We start from the raw sequence: 21,289 nt of genomic DNA on the forward strand, positions 1-21,289 counted from the left end.
CATATGAATGAGCTTAAAACCAGATCCTCCAGACCCACTTAAGCCTCAGATGACATCCACCCCGGCTAACACCTTAACTGTATCTTCATGAGGGCGCCTGAGCCAGAACCACCCTGGATTCCAGACCCACAAAACTATTAGACGATAGATGTTTGTTGTTTTAAGACATTAAATTTGGGTTAATGTGTTATGTAGCTGTAGATAACTAATACACGACCCAGTCAACTCTATAATTTTTAGTGCCTGTTTCCCAACCTGCACATACCAACTTTATACTCTAAGCCTAGTTTCACATTGGTTCTGTCTTTACACCAACCTCAAACTGATAAAAACCGGCAACTAAAGTTAGTGTAGGGTATTCTGTTCTCTCCTCAGGAGGATACCACTAATGATGAGGAGAGGGGGACTGAATCCAGGGGACATCACCGGGATCACAGGAGCCAGGAATCAATTTGGTTATCAAACCTTCAAATGAAAATCCTTTGCTTTAAAAAAGACTTCTACCTTTTCTATCTGACCCAGTCAAATTGCTACGTATTGAGTCAGGCAGTGGTTCAAATTAAATGTCACAGAAGAACACCCCGACAATGAGAAAAGGACAGAACACTGGGTAAAGCTGTCCATTGTTTCCTTGCTAAATGCAATCTCTGATGAAAGAGGAATGGATTTCTTTCCAATAAAGGTTTAGTTTTGCTGAGCACCAAATGCAGAGAGGGAAATGAATTCTCACTGCAGAAATTCTTCTGCTATTATTGTTATTATATTTCTACTCAAGACCCTTAATTTCAATGCTTTTGAATCTAGCCATAAATATGTGTTCAAATAGTTGTAGGATGATTTATTTTCTGTTTAAAATGGTTTGTACATGTATTTTTATATAATTAAAAAAGCCTGAATGAATCAGCATTTCAAAAATCAATGACAGGTCAGAGGAGCATGGCCAGCATGTCTGGAAGGAACCAATTTCTCCCATAGCACCATCAATTCATTGCTAGCTTGGTCCAAGGAGACTTGGCAGTGGCTGTCAGCCTGAATAAAATCCAGGAGCTGTCATGCCTGTGCCTCCAGCATGGCTTAATGATAAAGTCACGGAGTCCCTGTAAAAGATTCTCCAGCAGGCTGCATGCAAAATATATTCTACACACATATGTTCTATTTTCACGATTATAGGGAGATGGCAGTGTGATAGATCAAATGCAAATTCATTTAAAAATACTTTACAATTAATAGCTTTCTCAACCAATGGATATTAAAAGTACATCTCCTATCCTATAATATATTGAGATTTATAAAATGTTATTTAAAATGAAATCTTTTCCAATTCAAAGTGCTGGGAATTATTGTTCTAGAGATGCCATTGCGAGGTTAAAAAATTCTTCTTCTTCACTAAGATATAATGGCATTCTAATCCAGTTTTACCACTCTGTAAAAGTAAAAACTTAGTAAATTGATTAAACCAAATCATGCTTCTGGCATAAATTTACATTTATAGAATACGAATTTTAAACAAAAAAAGAGAATAGGCTCATTTTATATCAGTAAGTATGGTACATAAAATGTATCACAATGTCTTCATTCCTAGTAGGTTTTTAAAAAAACAAAGCTTAATATGAAATAATAAAACAAAGAAGCAGGAGGAAAGAGGCAGGGCCCCTGAGGCTCAGGTGGTAGGAAAGGCAGAGAGTAAAAACTTTTACCTCATGTGGAAAGCCCAGATTCTAGCAACTTCTGTGAATTAAAGTGATAGCAAGAGTCTCCTCTGAGTTTACTGGCTGAGAAGGGTAAAGAAGGAAAATGCTATCTGTTTTAGTTCTCTGTTGAACCGAATGGTACCCTATGTATTAGTCTGTTCTCACGCTGCTAATAAAGACATTCCCAAGACCGGGTAATTTATAAAGAAAATGACTCACAGTTCTGCATGGCTGGGGAGGCCTCAGAAAACTTACAATCATGGCATAAGGGGACGCAAACACATCCTTCTTCACATGGCAGCAGCAAGGAAAAGTGCCGAGCAAAAGCGGGGAAAGCCCCTTATAAAACCATCAGATCTTGTGAGAACTCACTAGCTTTCATGAGAACAGGACATGGGGGAAACCACCCCAACGATTCAATGATTTCCACCTGGTCCCTCCCACAACACACAGGGATTATGGGAACTACAATTCAAGATGAGATTTGGGTGGGGACACAACCAAACCATATTGCCCTGCCAAAGAATATCCCCTCTGTTGCCATGGTTGACGCCTATGGCAAATTCAGCTTCCACTCCTTTGGAACTTGTCTTGTCATTCAGACTAAGGAGTAAAGGTAACCAAGGTGGATCTAATGTCCCTACATTTATTTTTATTTTTTCACTGTTAATCTAAAGGTATGGCCAGAAAAGTTCAGCCAAACTACGTAGTGAGGTATGTAGGATGAAAACTGTATTGCAGTTTTAACACAGGTCATGATCATTTTTATTTTCAAGGTACTTATCTACTGTAGTTTTCATTTATGTGGTAAACAGAAAATATAAACTGCCTCAAAGATTGAAAACCACAGCTATCTCACAATAAAAATGTAAAACAAATATACTTCTGTAAATAATTCTTTCAAATGTTATTGAATCTTAAGTGTCTAGGAAGCAAGAATAGACTTTTCTCCATATTGGGGTCACAGTGAAAGGTAAATAGTTACTTGGGACCAACTATTTCTAGTCCCTGGGTGATGGGGTGATTCAGCAGCATGGATGCAGCGAGCCAACCGAGTCAGAAGTTGCAGCCACCTCCCACAACCCCTCACACTCACATAACAGGAAGTTGACACTGAAAAATATTAAATACAATGGCAAAAGAAAAACATTTTTTGGGGTCATTCATTCAGACCTTTATTGAGAACCATGTGCCCAGCACTACACTAGACACTGTGAGGGATACAAAGATATACACAAGACAGAATCCTGCTCAAGATAATGCATCTATCTTGCTAATTATAGTCCCCAGTAAGTAAAAGAACCATAGAAAACTACAGAAACAAAAGATGAAAATTGTTTCAGTGAGCAAGTTCTCTTAACCCTGGGTCATTTTCCATTTTTCCTATTATTTCCCTGTTCCCTCTACTCCACAACTCCTCTATTCCTGATCTCATTCTTTGGACACATACTGCCCTTCCTCTCCCCTCCTCAAGTTACAGCCCAAGGAAAAAATATTTTTAATTGTAGATATATTTCCATTTACATTTATCTGTCAAGATCTGTCAAAACCTACATATCCAAACCGTAGTGTTCTGTGTGTCCCCAGTTGGCTGGCAATCAGGCAGACATAGCAACTGTTTGAAGATGTCTCATGTATCAATGAGCACAAAGTGCCTTCAGAAGAATAATTTTTTAAAGAAATGAAGCTGATCAACAACTTGCTAAGCCACAAATATGACACCGAAAACTCAACTTGAATCTCACAATGGGCGTGGACACAAACATCTTTAGAGTCTTGATGTTGCGCTTGTTTTTGGAGCATGAGTGAGTCAAAAAACTTGAAGTTTGGTATTAAAAATTTTTTAATCACTGTATCTAGTTTCTCTCTTTCTCAACACTAGAGTGAAAGGGGGATATATACAGAGCAGTTACATCAGTCTGGGAAGCCCAGGCCCCTGCACGAATTATGCTCCAGCTGCCTTAGTTTGGAATGGGTGGGCCAGGGCCGTTCATCCCAACAACCTCTCCCTATGGTGCTCTGAGTAACCCCAAATGAATCCCTCTCTGTAAAGAATTCTAACACAGCCTGTGCAAGATGGTAAGGCACTTTTACTATTCTTTTCCCCTCCTTTCCCTCTTTTCCTAGGTTTTGAAGCAGAGGCTAAAATTCATTTCCCAGGCTCCCTTGCAGCTAAGATACAGGTACACACTCAGGCTCCTGCCAGACCCTTAACTGGAAGCTGGTAATGTGGAGAATCAGTGATGGTAGATGTGGGTGTGATGGCAGCTACTTTGGACTTTCAGGGACAGCTGTGGCAGCAATCCCAGTGGCAGTTTTTGAGCACCCAGGGTCAGGTGTTGGCTGTGTGAGCTCTGGTGTTTGCATTCAATAGAGACAGGTGGGGCACCTTCTTAGGATCAGATCTGTGGTGTGATTTGAGTGTTATTCTGTCTACCCATCCTGCATGTCTGAAGATTCTCTAGCTCTCCCAAGATTCTCTGAGCATTGCATGGCTTTTGAGAAATTCCTTCTACGGTAAAGTTCACCAAAGCTTCTGACTGCTGCTTTTAACTAAGAATGCCCATGGTGGATACAGCTTGGGAACAGAACAAAATTCTCTGAGGTTGGAGTCCTTGTTATTTGCAGCAAAGTTATTTGATTAGGATTTGGGTCACAGCTACCCTGCCACTATCTGAGTTCTTCCCAAACCATAGAATTGGTGGTGGTTTTCATTTTCTGACCTTGCAGGGACACAAGGGAAAATACTGAGTACATCTGTGAAAGTCCCTGCCATCTTGTAAGGATTTATTGTGCAGGTCTATGCTACTCAAATAACGATATTCTTCTTGACCTTAGAGGAAAAAAAGAATGAGAGAGTTGAAAAATTCCAGAAAAGACTGAAAATCATAGAGATCTGGAACTGTGTATGTTCTGCCAGAACTGCCATAGGGAAAACATATTTTTTAAAAAAAATACAATAACCTAAAAACAGATTTCTGCCTTACCCAAGATTTTGAATATCATCAACAATATTTGAGCAGCTGTGAGCACGTAAGTCCACGCCCTTGCTCAAACCACATATTAAATATAATCAATTCTTATTATTCATGGTAGTTATGTTCTATAAATTGCCAAAAACACAGAACATTGCATCTAGCAAAAATATGGGGTTAGGTTGCTGGGAGCCTCTGTTATACATTTTGGTCAACCAATCAACATATAACCTTGTTTTCTGTGTGTTTTGGTTTAAAAGACATTTAATATCTATTGTTGATTCGTTAACATTAAACTGGAGGTGAATATAATCACTTGATTATATTTGAAATATATCATTTCAAATATAAAGCATTATATTTCACTGAACTATTGGGCATGTAAATTGCTTATAGTTTTTGCTTTTAGCTCTATTGTAAACAATTTTAAAAGAAAGTTTTCATTTTCTTGACCATCATTTCCTGAGGGTAAATACCCCAAACAGGTTGAAGACAGTATCCCTGATTGCTCATAATAAACTAAATAGGTCCTTTCAGAAAGTGATGACAAGCTTTCCTGTTTCCACAATGGTTTTCCTGCATTGAATTTTTCTCCCGAGTTGGATTTTAATTCATGTTCTTTCTTTTTGAGATGAGGTCTCCCTCTGTTACCCAGGTTGGAGTACAGTGGTGCAATCATTGCTCACTGCAGCCTCGACCTGCCAGGCTCAAATGATCCTCCCACCTCAGCCTCCAGAGTAGCTGAGACTACGGGTGTGCACTGCCCGGCTAATTTTTTTAATTTTTTTAACAGTATCTTTCTATGTTGCCCAGACTGGTCTCAAGTTCTTGGATTCAAGCAATCCTCCCATCTTGGCCTCCCAAAGTGCTAGGATTATAGGCATGAACCACCATGCCCAGCCTATTTCTTTAATTTTAATAAATTAATAGATATGACATTATATCTCATTTTTGTTTTCATTTGCATTTACTTAATTACTGGTGAGGTTGAAGAGTTGTTCATACATTGACTCAGTTATTCATTCAATTAATTAACATTTATCAAGCTCCTACTAGGCAGACCAGGAAACCAGGCCTGTGTCAGACACTGTCCGTGCCTTTGGGGAACCTCTCCTCCACCTGTCTTTACTTTTATACAAACTGTCTATTAAAATTCAACTGTCTGCTTATAGGAGTCTTGTGCCATCTTTTTAGCTTGAATAAGCACTTCATGTAATTTTAGAAAACAAATATGTACCTATTTTATTGCCAGTATCTTCCCAATTTCCTCTTTTCTTAGTTTTGATGGTTTGGTTAAATAATTTTAATTTTTATATAGCCAGAAATAACAGTCATATTCAAAATGAAAATGTTTATTAGAAAGATAAAATATCAATATGTGATATAAAGAAATCAAAAAGATTTAAACAAAATCTATTTAAAATTTCTTTTGTTTGCTGAATTAACTATATCATAAAATATACATGCTATATTATGGGGAAAATAATTCACCAAAATATTCTAGAAATTTCCATATCATTTTTTTTTTTTTTTTTTTTTTTTTTTACAGATTGTTATTGTGATCTTAGTTGATGTAGCTTGTAGCTGTCATACTGACAGTCTGCTCCTGGGCACACCACAGGCTCTGCACTGCTGGATTATTATATACCTAGATGCTAGTGCCTCCCAGAGGGTCTACACTCCAACTGACTCTGCCCCTGTACCCCCATTCTCCCCAACCCCCACTTCCAAAACACTGCCACCAATGCCACCTGCTCCACTGCCTGCTTTGTCATCCCTGACAACTCTAGGGCAGAGGGAGGGCACTGTGCACACCTCCACTGACCACTCAGTGGCTATTGGGGCTGTCAGTATCTACGCTGGCCATCCTCCCAGGTCCACTACCCTGCCATGGCCACTGATGGGTGGCATGATTAGATGCCTTATAATCTCAATAAAGAGATACTTTCTCAGCTGGGCGTGGTGGCTCACATCTGTAATCTCAGCACTTTGGGAGGCCTAGGCAGGCCGATTGCTTGAGTCCAGGAGTTTGAGATCAGTCTGGACAACAAAGTGAGACTGCTTCACTACAAAAAAATAGGAAAACAAAATTAGGTGGGCATGGTGGCGCACACCTGGGGTCCCAGCTACTTGGGAGGCCGAGCTGGGAGGATTGCTTGAGCCTGGGAGGTTGAGGCTCCAATAAACCATAATCACACTGCACTCCAGCCTGGGCAACTTCTTTGTCTCCAAAAAAAAGAAAACAAAACAAAAAAAAGATACTTTATCTTTACCAACTGGTATGAAAACATTTCAGTATGTTAACACCCAATATAGCTCTAATGGTGCATGCCAACTCTGGATATCACACAACAACAAATGCTTTATATAAAATGATAATTCAGAAACATAATTTTGGCAGATTTAACACTTACTTAGATAGCAACTCCTAAGCATTCTCAAATATTTTAGATGGTCAATATGGCAGGATGTGGGAACACACTGGTATCATCCTCAAATGCTCCACATTTGAGCTTTGCATGCACAGACTGAATATCTAACCTACATAAACAAAACCCAAAGTCAACTGATGAAAGCATATAAAGGATGGATACATTTGCACCATCGCTTTTATTCAATAATAACTGTTGAGCTACTCTTTTTGGCAATTAGACTACCAATAGATCCAAAATCCCACTAAGGCCAGTTGGAAAGAACTTTAGGAAAGCAAAAGTTTCTCTCTGCTCTGTTCCAGGCCCATTTCTACCCTCTCGCAGAGAACATGGAAAGAAGAAACAGAACTGGTTTCTGGGAGTAAAAGTATTGAGTCTGTTAAGGAAAATGTTCCAAAGCTCAGAAAGAAGGTAGAAAGATTGTTGTGTCCCCTTCAATGTCATACTAGATCCTACGTTCATCTGACACTGTAGAAGGACACTTATTTGAATGAAAAAATAACCCCAAAGCTTATGGTTTTATTGCCCTGTGGGACATTAACCAGTTTTGAATATAACTTGGCAGTCTCATTTCAGCATTTTTTCCTTCATTGATTGTATATAATTCAGTCTCTTGTATTCTTGAAACCAGGTTTTTTCACTCAGTGTTTCCTTCAATGAGTTAATCAAATCTTTTACATGTGCTTGTTACATATTTGTATGAGATTTCATGTTCTTAACTTTTTCAATAAGTATATGAAAATGCTCAAAGTCACTAATCATTAGGGAAATGCAAATAAAAACGGCAATGAGATATCACCTCATACCTTTCAGAATTAGAATTTAAAAAACAGAAAATAACAAGTACTGGTGAGGATATGGAGAAATTGGAGTCCTTGGGTACGGTTGGGGGGGGAATGTAAAATGGTTCAGCTGCCATGGAAAACAGTATGATGCTTCCTTAAAAAATTAAAAATAGAACTATCATATGATCCAGCAATTTCGTTTCTGAGTGTACACCTGAAAGAATGAAAATCAGGGTCTTGAAGACATATTTGTACACTCACGTTCATAGTAGCATTATTTACCGTAGGTAAAAGGTGGAAGCAACCCAAGTGTCCATTGATGGGTGAATGGGGAAACAAAGCGTGACAAATACTTCCAGTGGAATACGACTCTACCATGAAAAGAATGGAAATTCTGACACATGCTACCATGTGGATGAACTTTAAAGACGTTATGCTAAGTGAAATAAGCCAGTCATAAAAGTACAAATACTGTGTGATTCCACTTATATGTATGTAGAGTAGTCAAATTCACAGAGACAGAAAGCCAAATGCTGATTGCCAGGGACTGGGGGGGAGGGCAGAATAGGGAATTATTGTTTATTTAAAACAGAGTTTCAGTTTTTAAATTTTTAAAAAAATTTTTTATAGAGATGGGGGGTCTCACTATGTTGGATTTTCAGCGTTGCCAGATGAAGAGCTCTGTAGACGGATGGTGATTATGGTTGAACAACAATGTGAATGCATTTAATGCCACTGAGCTGTGCTCTTAAAAATGGTTATGACGGTAACTTTTATGCTATGGGTATTTTACCATACTTTTAAAAGTTTATTTTCCTTTTTCTATCCTCAATTTTGAACATAAGCCCTAATTCTGTTTAATGTCAGAACCATTCATACTTCAGTTCCAACTAGTGCCTGAGCTAGGGATGGCCTAACCCCCAAGGGAGTAGGGCTGACTCAGAGACTGTGGCATCAGTTAGAGAATGGCTGGAACCTGGTGGAGGCAAAGCCAGTTAAGAGCTGATGGGGGTAGGGTTGGGGGCTGAAATAGGCAGGGAGAGGGGAAAGGATCAAGTTCCCCAAACAAGCCTTAGAGCAAACTATTTGTCAGAAAGGGGTCAGGACAAGAAATATGCTGTAGAGACAGGGTAGTGTTAAAAGGGAGAGTATCATACACCGGGACATAGGTCCTTGAAGACCAGGTCAATTCCAGAGTAGAGATGGGGGTCCCAGAAAGCTCAATAAGGCACCATTAGATACAGAAATCTTCTCACAGCTGCTCTTTCTTTCCACTTTTACCATCTTTCCTCATTGCTGCTGAAGGGAAATAAAGCAGAATCTTCTGGTCTTTATTAATGAGTGTTCTGGATTACTTTACCATTTGATTTCCACCAAATCCTCATGGTATTGCAGTAGGAACACTGAAGGGAGAATTGACAATACTCAAGTGCTGTAGCTGGCTGTCAAAGACAGGCAACAGTGCCTTGGTCCCAGGAGCAGTTGGCCGAGAAGCTCTTCCCTATGGGTGGTAGAGACATTCTTCATCTCAGAGGTTGCAATGTTACAGAGTTCGAGGGCTCTGCAATGAATTGCACATTTGCATTCAGTGCACATTGTACCATTTTTAGTTATTTTTAATTCAGACAAAGAGCTTTCCCTGGTCTTTTGTGGCTGCTTGTTTGTTCCATTGGGCTTTTGCTGGAGCTGTTATTTAACAGTTTCCTCTTTCTTTCTTTAATAAGTGATCTTTTTTAGCTTTGTTTCATGTTACTTGCTTGTATCTTTCACTTTTTATTAAACAGGGATGAGGAAGCAAGGGAAGAGCTCGAAGAACCATCCCAACTTTTCTCCTGGCCGGGTCTGTGGTGTGCCTTCCTACATCCATTCCAATGCTCATCGGATCCATATGTCAGACCCAGCAAAATCTAAATGCAGGGCCTACTTCTACCCCTAAAATTGTTCTTGCAAGTCATTCAAAAGAACCACTAAGGAAAAAAAAAATAATTCTCTGTCCTTTCCTGTATAATTTAAATATTTCATAATCATTTTTAAGCAATAATATTAGCCTCAAAGGCAGCTTGGGGACATGGTTGGAATAATGCCACTCCAAAATTTTTAGAAAATGAGATCTGTAAACTAGTATTCATGTTCTCTAACATATGTAACCACAGGACACAGGCAATTCACTTGAGAAGCCCAGGCCATACATGGAAAGTAAAATAAATGGGAAACAATACCCAGAGAGCATGAACCCTCTAGAGAACAGTCAGGGAGTGTTAAATACATAGCCAGAGGGTTTCTCTGCTGATAGAGCCCCTTTCATACTAGCAGGCCTCCCAATCATCTCATTTTAAGGCAGAACTTGAAAGGAATGTTAGTACTATGCAGATATTTCCCACTAACTTGCTCTAAAACATTATTCCTTCAAAACATTGTGGGGCACACAGGTGTTACGCCCCTGTGGGACCCTGGCTTCAACATGGCAGAGCCAAGGACAGTCTGTCTACTTGGCCATGTTCAGTTCCATCTAGCCTCCCATCACATAAGTTCCTTGCCCTCCCAGAACCAGGTGAGAAGGGACCCTACACTATTTGGTAATCTACTATGAAATGAAGGCAACATTAAACATGGGCTTATGTCCCTGGAAAGCAAATTTGATCATGGATCCACCCATTTAATAACTTTTTCATCAAACTCCTCAACTTATCTCTCCTTTTTTGAAGTTACTGCTAGAATATTAGTTCAACTGGAAATTTGGTTCCATCTGTGGGTCCACCAAGTGACACCTCTTAATTTTAACATTATCCTTTTTACATCACAGGTTTACTCCCATGATGCCCCCACCCCGGAGTTGTACAAGATGACAACCTGCCTCCTTAGTTATGGGGGCCATCACTTCTACAGCTGCCTGACATTACAAAGTCTCCTTCCTCACCTAGATGATCAAGCTAAGGAAACTCATACGTTTCCTAACTGTAAGTAAATGACTTGACTCTGCTGTATTCAGCCCGGATTGACCTGAACTGTCCAACTCTAGTTAGTGCTAACAAAGCAGGCAGTATACAACATATATTCCTAAATTTCCAAAGGCCAAAGTTCTTCTTTAGCCCTGAAGGCTCTTGGAATATACCCCATGGTTAAGTCAACATTCACTCCTGGATTGTGGCAAAAAGGACGCCACCCAAAGAGACTGGCATCTACTCTAATATCATTCTACTGCACGGTAGCATTATTTGCTTGTTCCTTTTGTTTCAACACTATTCCTCCTTTACTCACTTTATTATTTGTGATGGTGGTCATCATTACATAATTCACATATTCATCTTTTTTGGCTTTATGTTATGTTCAATAATGACACATTATTCTATTTCCTTATGATTTTAGTTCATGTATTATAATCCTGCCTTGTATTCTAATGTATGACTTTTTGTTTAAAGTGCATATCTTTTATGTGGCATTTTAAAGTTTATAGCTATAATGATTGTTATATTTTGGCCATCTATCTTTTTTTTTCTTATTTTTGCTGTTGCTTATTTTTACTTTATAAATGCTGTAGTTATTAATTAAGTACCTTAAATATGCTCCCTTCTTTCAAGTAAAATTATTTCTATGTAAATCAAATCTGCACACAAACACATACAGACACAAGTCACTAAAATTATCGAAGTCATTTTTTGGTGATTTCTAGTTACAGCAATAGTAAAACCCAAAGCTCTTAGGCTTCTTTCTATGGGTAAAAAAGAACATTTAGGCTATTGGTTTTAGTTCTTCCTCATCTTATCTCATTCTCAATTTTTAGATTGTTATTCGGAAAGTTATACTTTTCTTGGGAGTCAGAAAGACACATATTCAAATCCTGACTCTACAACGTAACAAAGCAAGTTACTTAACCTCTTTGAGACTATTTTCTCATCTGAAACAAGAGGACAATACCAGCAGGGTTTTTGAAGACTAAATGAAATAATGTGTTATAAAAAACTTGATAATTGTAGATGTTCTCTAAATATTAGTTCCCTTCCTCTCTTCCTTTTACGTTTTAGAGTACAATTTTATTCTGCAATGGATCTATGGTCTATGTGTTGATCCTCCTAGTTAATGTTTTTAGTATTCCATCTTGAGAGCAGGACTTGATAAGATGGCCACAGTGTGAAGAAATTCCTGTTCTGAATCCAAAGTGTAGGGCAGTGACTATTTAGGGTTAATGGGTATATTAGTCTGTTTTCACACTACTGATCAAGACATACCCAAGACTGGGCAATTTACAAGAGAAAGAGGTTTAATTGGATTTACGGTTCCACATAGCTGGGGAAGCCTCACAATCATGGCAGAAGACAAGGAGGAGTAAGTCACATCTTACTTACATGGATGGTGGCAGGCAAAGAAAGTGTGTGCAGGGCAACTCCCATTTTTAAAACCATCAGATCTCATGGGACCTATTCACTATCACAAGAACAGCACAGGAAACACCCGTCCCCATAATTCAATCATCTCCCACTGGGTCCTGCCCACAACATGTGGGAATTATGGGAGTTACAAGATGAGATTTGGGTGGGGACACATAGCCAAACTATATCAGTGGGGTATGTGAAAATCTTTCTCTAGCTTTTCCAAATGAATGACATCTTGCCTGGATAATTTTTTCCATAAAAAGAGCTGCAGATGTTGTTTCATTTCCTTGGGGAGTTCACGGTCTTAATTTCAGTTACATCTGAAATCAGTACTTGGAATATTATCTGGCCTTTTTTCCAGATGTTTACTATTTCTTCCTCACTGAAGTTTGAAAATGTTATAAGTAAACATCTTGGCATCTTTCTCTGGATGTTAATTTCCAGATTAACTTCCTAATATGTAGGCCATGTCCTTAATGAATTCTGGAAATATTGTCTACCTTAAATTGTTGATTCATTAACATTTATTTAGTCTATCAGCTCAAGTACTTTCACTTACCATTTTTAAGTTAAAACACTGTGTTCCATCATAGAAGTGGATCATTTTGGGCTGGCATTATTTATACATGTTTATTTAAGCTATCTAATTTTTTATTTGATTCTCTAGTTAATAAATATGCTTCCCTAATTAACTATTTAGTAGTTCTCCATGTAAACTCTTCTCTTTACTAGTTCTGGAAATATTCTTAATTGTATGTAATACTGTAATTTTCACTAAATGGCTTTTTATTTCCTGGCTTTAGTTATATCAGGCAATTTTAAACTTCATTGGTTTTTTTTTTTTCCTATTCTTTTATGGTTTTATAATTTGGAATTACAACTTTTAAAAATTAGTTGAATTACTTTAAAAGTTCTCCTTTGTTTTTTGGATACTGAGGTTATGTTATTGAAGATTTTTGTTTGAGACACTGTCATTGGCATTTGAATGGGTTTACTATGAAGAAGGCTATCTATACTGCTACTTAGGCCATTAATTTCCCAGAAGCAACAGTATTTTTTGCTTGTAAATACTACTTTTTAGAAATAAGTACATAAGTACTGTAGGTTTTGTTAAACTAATGATAAAATTCTTCCAATAAGTGAGACTCCTCTATGTACTTTTATGTACCAATAAGCTTATATCTTGAGGTTTTATCTTCAAATGAGCCTCTGTCCAACAGATAAAATTATACTTAAAAAAAAACTGAAATGTAATTAGTTTCCTCTGTTAGAATTTTACTCTTAACATCATAGCTGATCTGGAACTAAAAGAAGAAACATCCTGCCTAACCGCACAGAGCTCAAAGTACTGTTTTCCTCTATAATAATAATCCACAATAATACGATCCATTGTAGCAAAGTTGGAATTAAGTCAAGTGGTGCAAAGCTCTGCTTTAACATTTCTTCATTTCTTAAGTCAAGCTTATGACATCTGTCCCTGGAGATCTGAATTAGGAACTCCTCAGTATGTTAGTCTGAGAACAAGGTTTTAGCATTAACAAAAGAAAAGCTATTTATTTTAATATTTATCATACACCCAGCCATTTTACCAAATTTCCAACACCAAAAGAAGCAAAAACCTTTATATATTGATGAATGCCCTTTAAAATAAAGCTACAATATATTTGAATCGAGAGGCATGTTTTCCAGATGGAAACAGCAAAATATAAAAAAGTCCTTTCCAATAATACATGATTTTAATGCAGTTGTAATTGGAATCTCCAATGGTTGTTTTCCCCTTTTGGCAATACAACAAAATGAGTTTAAATTTTATATGGAAAAAATGTCAAATAATAGCAATAAATGTTTAAAAAGAAGGATAAAATGGGACCCAGTTGCTTTTCTAGATATTAAACCTGAAATCAAACTATTATAATGAAGATGGTATCATTGATATTGGAATAGAAAATAAATCCAGGAAATATAATACAAAGTACAGAAACTGATCCAAGTATATGTGGAAACAATACATGATTAAAGTCGTGTTTCAATTCAGTAGATAAAAGAGGGTTTTTTTTTTTTTTTTTCCTTTTTTTTTTTTTTTTTATTATACTTTAAGTTCTAGGGTACATGTGCACGACGTTTATATCATGTATAACTCCCCCATGCAATCCCTCCTCCTCCCCCCTCCCCATGATAGGCCCCAGTGTGTGATGTTCCCCTTCCCGAGTCCAAGTGATCTCATTGTTCAGTTCCCACCTATGAGTGAGAACATGCGGTGTTTGGTTTTCTCTTCTTGTGATAGTTTGCTAAGAATGATGGTTTCCAGCTGCATCCATGTCCCTACAAAGGACGCAAACTCATCCTTTTTGATGGCTGCATAGTATTCCATGGTGTATATGTGCCACATTTTCTTAATCCAGTCTGTCACAGATGGACATTTGGGTTGATTCCAAGTCTTTGCTATTGTGAATAGTGCCGCAATAAAGGGTTTTTAAAGTAAATGGCGTCATGGAGTTGGCTGTTTGGAGGAACATATTTATAGCTCATGTCATATACAAAATATATTCTAGATGGATTTAATATATAACATGGAGCAATATTTTTTAAAATATTAGAAGAAGAATAAGGAGGATATTTATATTACCTTAGATAGAGGAAATATGCCTAAGCAAGACAAGAAGCCAAAAAACCATAAAGGAAAACGTAGACATATGTGAATACTTTAAAAAAAAGAAAGAAAAAGAAAAAGTATGGCAAAGGATACTATACACAAAACAGACAAATGATGGGCTGGGAAAGAAATAACTTCAGCGTGTAAAGTGATAAAGTATTACTATCACTAATAAACTAAGGGTTCTGTATAAATTGAGGGAAGAGTCAAATAATCTTACAAAAACATGGGCAAAGGATTCAAAACGATATTTGCAGAACAGAAAATACAAAAGATCAATGAAAACATATGAAACTATGCTCAACTTCACCAGAATTCAAGGGAATGCAAATTAAAATAGAATACCATTCTTCACCCATTAGAGTGGTAATTTCCAGTGATGACTAGGAGATAGAAAACAGGCAGGCTCATACTTACTAATGGGCATCCAAATTGCTACAACCTTTTAAGAAAGAAATCTAGCAATATAGTTTAAAATTTAAGAGATCTAAGTGCTTTGACTCAACAATCCCCCTGTTTGGGATTCCACCACAGTGAAGCACGGATGTATGACAGGTTAGTTAGAAGAAACACAACCACAACCAAGAAGACAAAACTAACATCACTCCACAGGCAACAGGGGAGTGAAGATGATGTAATCATTAACATGAATCTGTTAGATCCACAACTACAAGCTAGGTGAATTATGTGACATTTGTCACATAAAAGATAGTTGCACATTAACTCTTACATTTGAAAAATTTCCATACAACTACCTAATATGCATGCATGTGATTGAACTATATGCAACTGCTGATTTCAACTACTTTGGCCTAATAAAACAACAATCTCATAAATTGCAACCCAACATATATTTATTACATATTTATGAGCATGAAGAAAAATGTGGAATGATATACCCCAAAGCATTAACATTGGTTACATGGGGGAGGAGGGAAGTAAGGGAAAAAGGAGAAATGAGCTTCTTCCTATAGCTTTTTACTTGTAAAAACAAGAGCATGTTACATTTGTAAATTTAAAATATCTGATAAAGAAAATAAAGAAGGCCAGCCACAGTGGCTCACGCCTGTAATCCCAACACTTTGGGAGTAGGCTGAGGTTGGAAGATCACTTGAGGTGAGGAGTTTGAGACCAGCCTGGCCAACATGGTGAAACCGTCTCTATAAAAATTACAAAAATTAGCCAGTCATGGTGGCACATGCCTGCAGTCCCAGCAGAGGCAGAAGAATCGCTTGAACCCAGGAGGCGAAGGTTATAGTGTGCCAAGATCACGCCACAGCACTCTAGCCTGGGGGACAGAGTGAGACTCCGTCTCAAAAAAAAGGCAAAGAAAGAAAAAAGACTCTCAGGTTCAACATTGCTTGAAAACATATCTACATTTGTCTACGGTAATGGCTCACTTTATCAAACATAATAACAAATAATTTATGTCCTTGTCTCTTTCACCAAGATAGTTAAAAATGAGTTGTTTAAATAACAACTCTGTTATTTAAAAAAATAGGATTCCAGAATATATTTGCAACTAGCAAAAATTAAAATTCAGAGAACTGAATGACTGTTCTGTCCAACACTTAACTGTTGACAAGTGGAGCAAGAAGAACTCTCATACTGCTAATGAAGAATAAATTGGTATAACCACTAATGGTCAACCTAATAAAGTGAACATTTGCAATGTTCTATGCCTTAGCAACTGAACTCCAAAGTATATGTCCTAGAAAAACTCCTGGATGTGAACCAGGATACATGAATAGAATGCACACAGCAGCGTCACACATCAGAGCAAAAAGCTGGACACAACCCAAATGCCCAATGTGTGTAGAATGAATAAAGTGTGTGATATTTCACACAGTGGAAGAATGGTACACTAATTAATGCTAGATAGCAGTAAAAAATGGGTAAACTACAGCTATGCACATCCACCTAGATGAATCTTAAAACATAATGTTGGTTAAAAATCCAAGCCAAAGAAGAAGCATGATGTCATTTATTTAAAGTTCTAAAACAGGCAAACTAAACTATATATGCAGGGAAGTGATAAATAAAATGTCCAGATTATAGCTTTCTGGGAAGGAGGAAAAAGGAGGATGGAATTGGAGAGAAGCATACAGGAGTTTTTAAAGGTGGTACTTAAAAGATGGGGAATATATGTGGGTTTGTTTTACTAACAGTCTTTAATATATATATGTATATACACGTATGCATTCTTTTGATGTATTTTACATATACACACATACATACACATATAGACACAGAAAGAATGCCCTTAGATCTATGTCTAACTTTCATAGCTTCATGCCTATGAAGCTACGAAAGACCAGAATATGCAACCCCCAAATGGGAAGGAATGTTCATCTGGAGGTTACCAAGAAGTAGACGCAAGAAAGTTCTTTACCTCCTTCTATTTGCCTTAAAGTAGGACACAGAGGCCGGGCGCGGTGGCTCAAGCCTGTAATCCCAGCACTTTGGGAGGCCGAGACGGGCGGATCACGAGGTCAGGAGATCGAGACCATCCTGGCGAACACTGTGAAACCCCGTCTCTACTAAAAAATACAAAAAACTAGCCGGGCGAGGTGGCGGGCGTCTGTAGTCCCAGCTACTCGGGAGGCTGAGGCAGGAGAATGGCGTGAACCCGGGAGGCGGAGCTTGCAGTGAGCTGAGATCCGGCCACTGCACTCCAGCCCCCGGCGACAGAGCAAGACTCCGTCTCAAAAAAAAAAAAAAAAAAAAAAAGTAGGACACAGATTATTAAAGACAAACGGTATCCCGCCCTGCACTCCCCTCCTTCTGTACCGGGGAGAACAAAGGCTAATTACTGGGGACAACTTTAGACGCTTATTGGCCTGGAGATGGTATGAGAGGAATCTACATGAACAAGGATTACTAACTTGCTTTTATCTGCCATTTATTTGCCTTCCCCACAGTTGGCCCAGTTAGAGACTCAAAGTTCTTTTCCATCGTCTTGTCACTTCTCTAAAGAATGTACTGTTCTTTGCTGAAGATGCTCTATAAACTGGAATTCAAAGCCATCTCTTTAGGAACTACTCAATCTTTGTGTGTCTCCCATGTGTACTATGTGTATATGAAATAAACATGTTAATACACTTGTTCGTTTTTTGCTTTTTAATCTGTCTTTTGTTACAGGGGGTAATTCCAACTAAGAACCTATAAATATTGAAGAAAAACTTACTTTATTGAATTTTATCTTATTGAAGATGGGCTTCTTATTGAAGAAGCCACTTAACCATCTTCCAGGTGTACTTTGTGTTGTAGATTCTTAATACATAACGGAATGAATATATTTCTAGAGTAATACTCAAAGGAACATTGCTGGGAGCCATATTCTTCCAGTGCCAGAGTAAAATGGAAAGTTATGGAATTTTTTGTTGTATGCCAGAGCTGGAAAGAATATAACAGAAAACCCAAGCTAAACACACACTGTGACATAAATGTTTCCAAGTCACCTTGGGAAAATAATTTACCAAGTTATAGCAAAAAGCAAAGGTAACATTTCTGAGTAGAGTTACATTGGTTTTACTTTTACCCTGGGTTAATAATACCTTTCTTTCACTTTAAGATCTAAACTAAATGACACCAAAACTCCAACCTTGGCTAGTAAGATTTTTGAGGGCAGGTGAAAAAAATGCCTTTTCTCAACCACAAATCTCATGTACTCAGGAAACAATGATTTGTTGGGAATAGACCAGGTGGAGCTCTATTTCCAGATATTACAATGTTGGTCCTGATTCATAGCAGTTGAGCGGCTAAAAGCATTCTAAATAAGGCAGTGTTTCACCAGGTGAAGGAAGACAATTAGAAAGGGAGGAAGTCTGTCCTTATTCCCATCCTCCACAGCTGCCTGAAACCAAAGTTGTACCCATGACTAAATCACTACTCATTTTGATCTCCCGGCTTCTTTTCCTTTCCAAGGATTATTTTGAGTACTTGGACTTCTATTTTACTCACTCAGTTGTATCTACTGTGGTTAGGAGTTTGATAAATAATCTGATTTAGCTAAGATGCTTTACTGACAGGATATCCTGTATCTCGTTAACTAAGTAAGGCTAGAGGAAAGAGTGATTAGACAATCTGAATGCATGTTATTTTTAAAAAGTAAAGGAAAAGACAAAAAAGCCAAAGTAGGTACAGGGCCTTTATTATCTCCAATAAACCAAAACAGTACGGCACTGAACTACCTTGTATCTGCAAACACAATTTATCTGCAGATGTCACATTTTTATTTTCTAATGCAAGAAAGTTCTACATTGTGCTCAACACCTGGAAATATAGGTGCAGTACAACCAATGAGTTAAAAAGCTTTAAGTTTTCTCTTTGGCAAACAAAAAAAAAGGAGGAGGGAGTGAATTAAATTAATGGCTTCCCTTGAATGTTTATTTTTCCCAAAGTTTTTCAGACTGCTTTTATAAAATAAGCGGCTTTATTGAGATACAATGAAATACCATAAAGTTCACTTCGAAGGTATACAATTCAGTGTTTTTAGTATAGTCACAGATTAGACTGTGAATTCTGTACCCAACACCACGATCAAATATCAGAATATTTTCATCACCCCCAAAAAGCAAACCCAACGACTGGGCGTGGTAGCTCACTTTGTGAGGCCGAGGCAGGCAGATCACCTGAGGTCAGGAGTTCGAGATCAGCCTGGCCAACATGGTGAAACCCCGTCTCTACCAAAAATACAAAAATTAGCCCGGTGTGGTGGCACACACCTGTAGTCCCAGCTACTCGGGAGGCTGAGGCAGGAGAATTGCTTGAACTCGGGAGGCGGAAGTTGCAGTGAGCAGAGATCGCTCCAATGCACTCCAGCCTAGGCAACAGAGCGAGACTCCATCTCAAACAAACAAACAAACAAAGAGACAAAACAAAACAAAAAAGAGCAAACCCATACCCATTAGCAGTCACTTCCCCTTCCCCTCTTCCCTCTCCCCTCTCCCCTAGCCTGAAACCACTAATCTACCTCCTGTCTCTATGGATTTGTCTATTCTGGATATTTCAGTGCCTGGGATCATATAATATGTAGCCTGTTGTGTCTGGTTTCTTTCACCTAGCACAGTGTTTTCAGGGTTCATCCACACTGTAGCATGTATCAGTACCTTGTTCCTTTTTATGGCTGGATAATCCATTGTATGGATACACCACATTTGTGGTGTTTCCTCCAGGTTGCTTATTTATGATAAGAAACAAAAGCAAGCCTAGGAAGCAGAAAGAACCAGATTCCAGCTGTGTACCCAACCTAAACCAGGGATTAACAAACACAATTACTATTATATCTGCATTTATACCCAATTGTTGTAAACTGCCCTACTCCTGGAGGATGTTAATGAGATGTCAGCTGTGGTAACATGGAATTCTAAAACTTTCTCTTACACTCTTAATGAGGAGAGAAGAAAGAAAATGGAATTTTAAAAAATTGAGGCTGAGGTAGGAAGATTACTTGAGCCCAGGAATTCAAGACCAGCCCAGGTAACATAATGAGACCCCATCTCTTCAAAAACATTTAAAAATTAGCCAAGCGTGGTGGTGTGCACCTGTGGTCCTAGCTACTGGAGAGGCTGAGGTGGCAGGTTCGCTGGAGCCCAGGAGGTCGAGGCTACGATCATGCCACTGCACTCCAGCCTGGGTGACAAAGCGAGTCCTTGTCTCAAAACAACAAAAACAAACAAAACCATAATTGAGTAATCACCACTAATAGGTAAGCAGATAAACATTGTGGTTTACCAGTACAATAGAATACTACCCAAGAATAAAAAGAATAAATAGTTGATGCATACAGCATGGATGTATCTCAGTGTAATTATACTGAGAGGGAGATAGAAGGGAGAGGTGATCATGGAGCATGAGGAAACTTTTGAATGAATATGTTCATCATCTTGTTTGTGATGATGGTCTCATGGGTGTATGCAATCAAAATTCATCAAATCATACCCTTTGAATGTGTGTTACTTATTGTATATCAACTACACATAAATAAAGCTGTTAAGAAATAATTTTTTAAAGGAGCATAGGCATATTCATCAAATTACATATATCAAATATGAGCATTTTTTAAAAATCTCAATTATACTTCCAAATGGTTGTTTTCAACAAGTGTATACATCCTAAAGAGGTATTTGCATGACTACTGTGTGGAAAACACTGCCTTAATTTTGCATATATAATTTCAATTAATTTTACAGCAAGTCAAGTTATTCTCATTTTTCATACTAGGAAACTTAAGGTTGAGAAAGTTCAGTAACTTGCCAAGGTGGTCACAGTCAGTGCTACGCTAACTTCAGTTAGTTTTAACTCCACTGCCCCAGCTCTTTTCTCTACACCACACTGTCTCTCACTGACCCAACCCTTCCCAGCACTTCCCAAGTCAGGGA

The 21,289-nt window shown here is 38.0% G+C and overlaps 1 protein-coding gene across 9 annotated transcripts in view; it reads right to left on the minus strand.

Annotated features, from left to right (window-relative positions):
• GNG2 (G protein subunit gamma 2) overlaps positions 1-21,289 on the minus strand; it is a 136,287-nt gene that overhangs the window by 72,782 nt on the left and 42,216 nt on the right. Inside the window, exon 3 of one of the 9 annotated variants that reach the window (XM_033188043.1) lies at positions 9,244-9,384. The exons of the other annotated variants lie outside the window; for them this stretch is intronic. Coding sequence (XP_033043934.1) covers positions 9,244-9,268 — 25 coding nt within the window. The 5' untranslated portion in view covers positions 9,269-9,384. The remainder of the gene's footprint in view (positions 1-9,243; positions 9,385-21,289) is intronic. 9 annotated transcript variants of the gene reach the window in all.

The sequence above is a fragment of the Trachypithecus francoisi genome, unplaced genomic scaffold (genome assembly GCF_009764315.1).
Source record: "Trachypithecus francoisi isolate TF-2019V2 unplaced genomic scaffold, Tfra_2.0 Lachesis_group3, whole genome shotgun sequence".
In the NCBI taxonomy this organism is placed as follows: Eukaryota; Metazoa; Chordata; class Mammalia; order Primates; family Cercopithecidae; genus Trachypithecus; species Trachypithecus francoisi.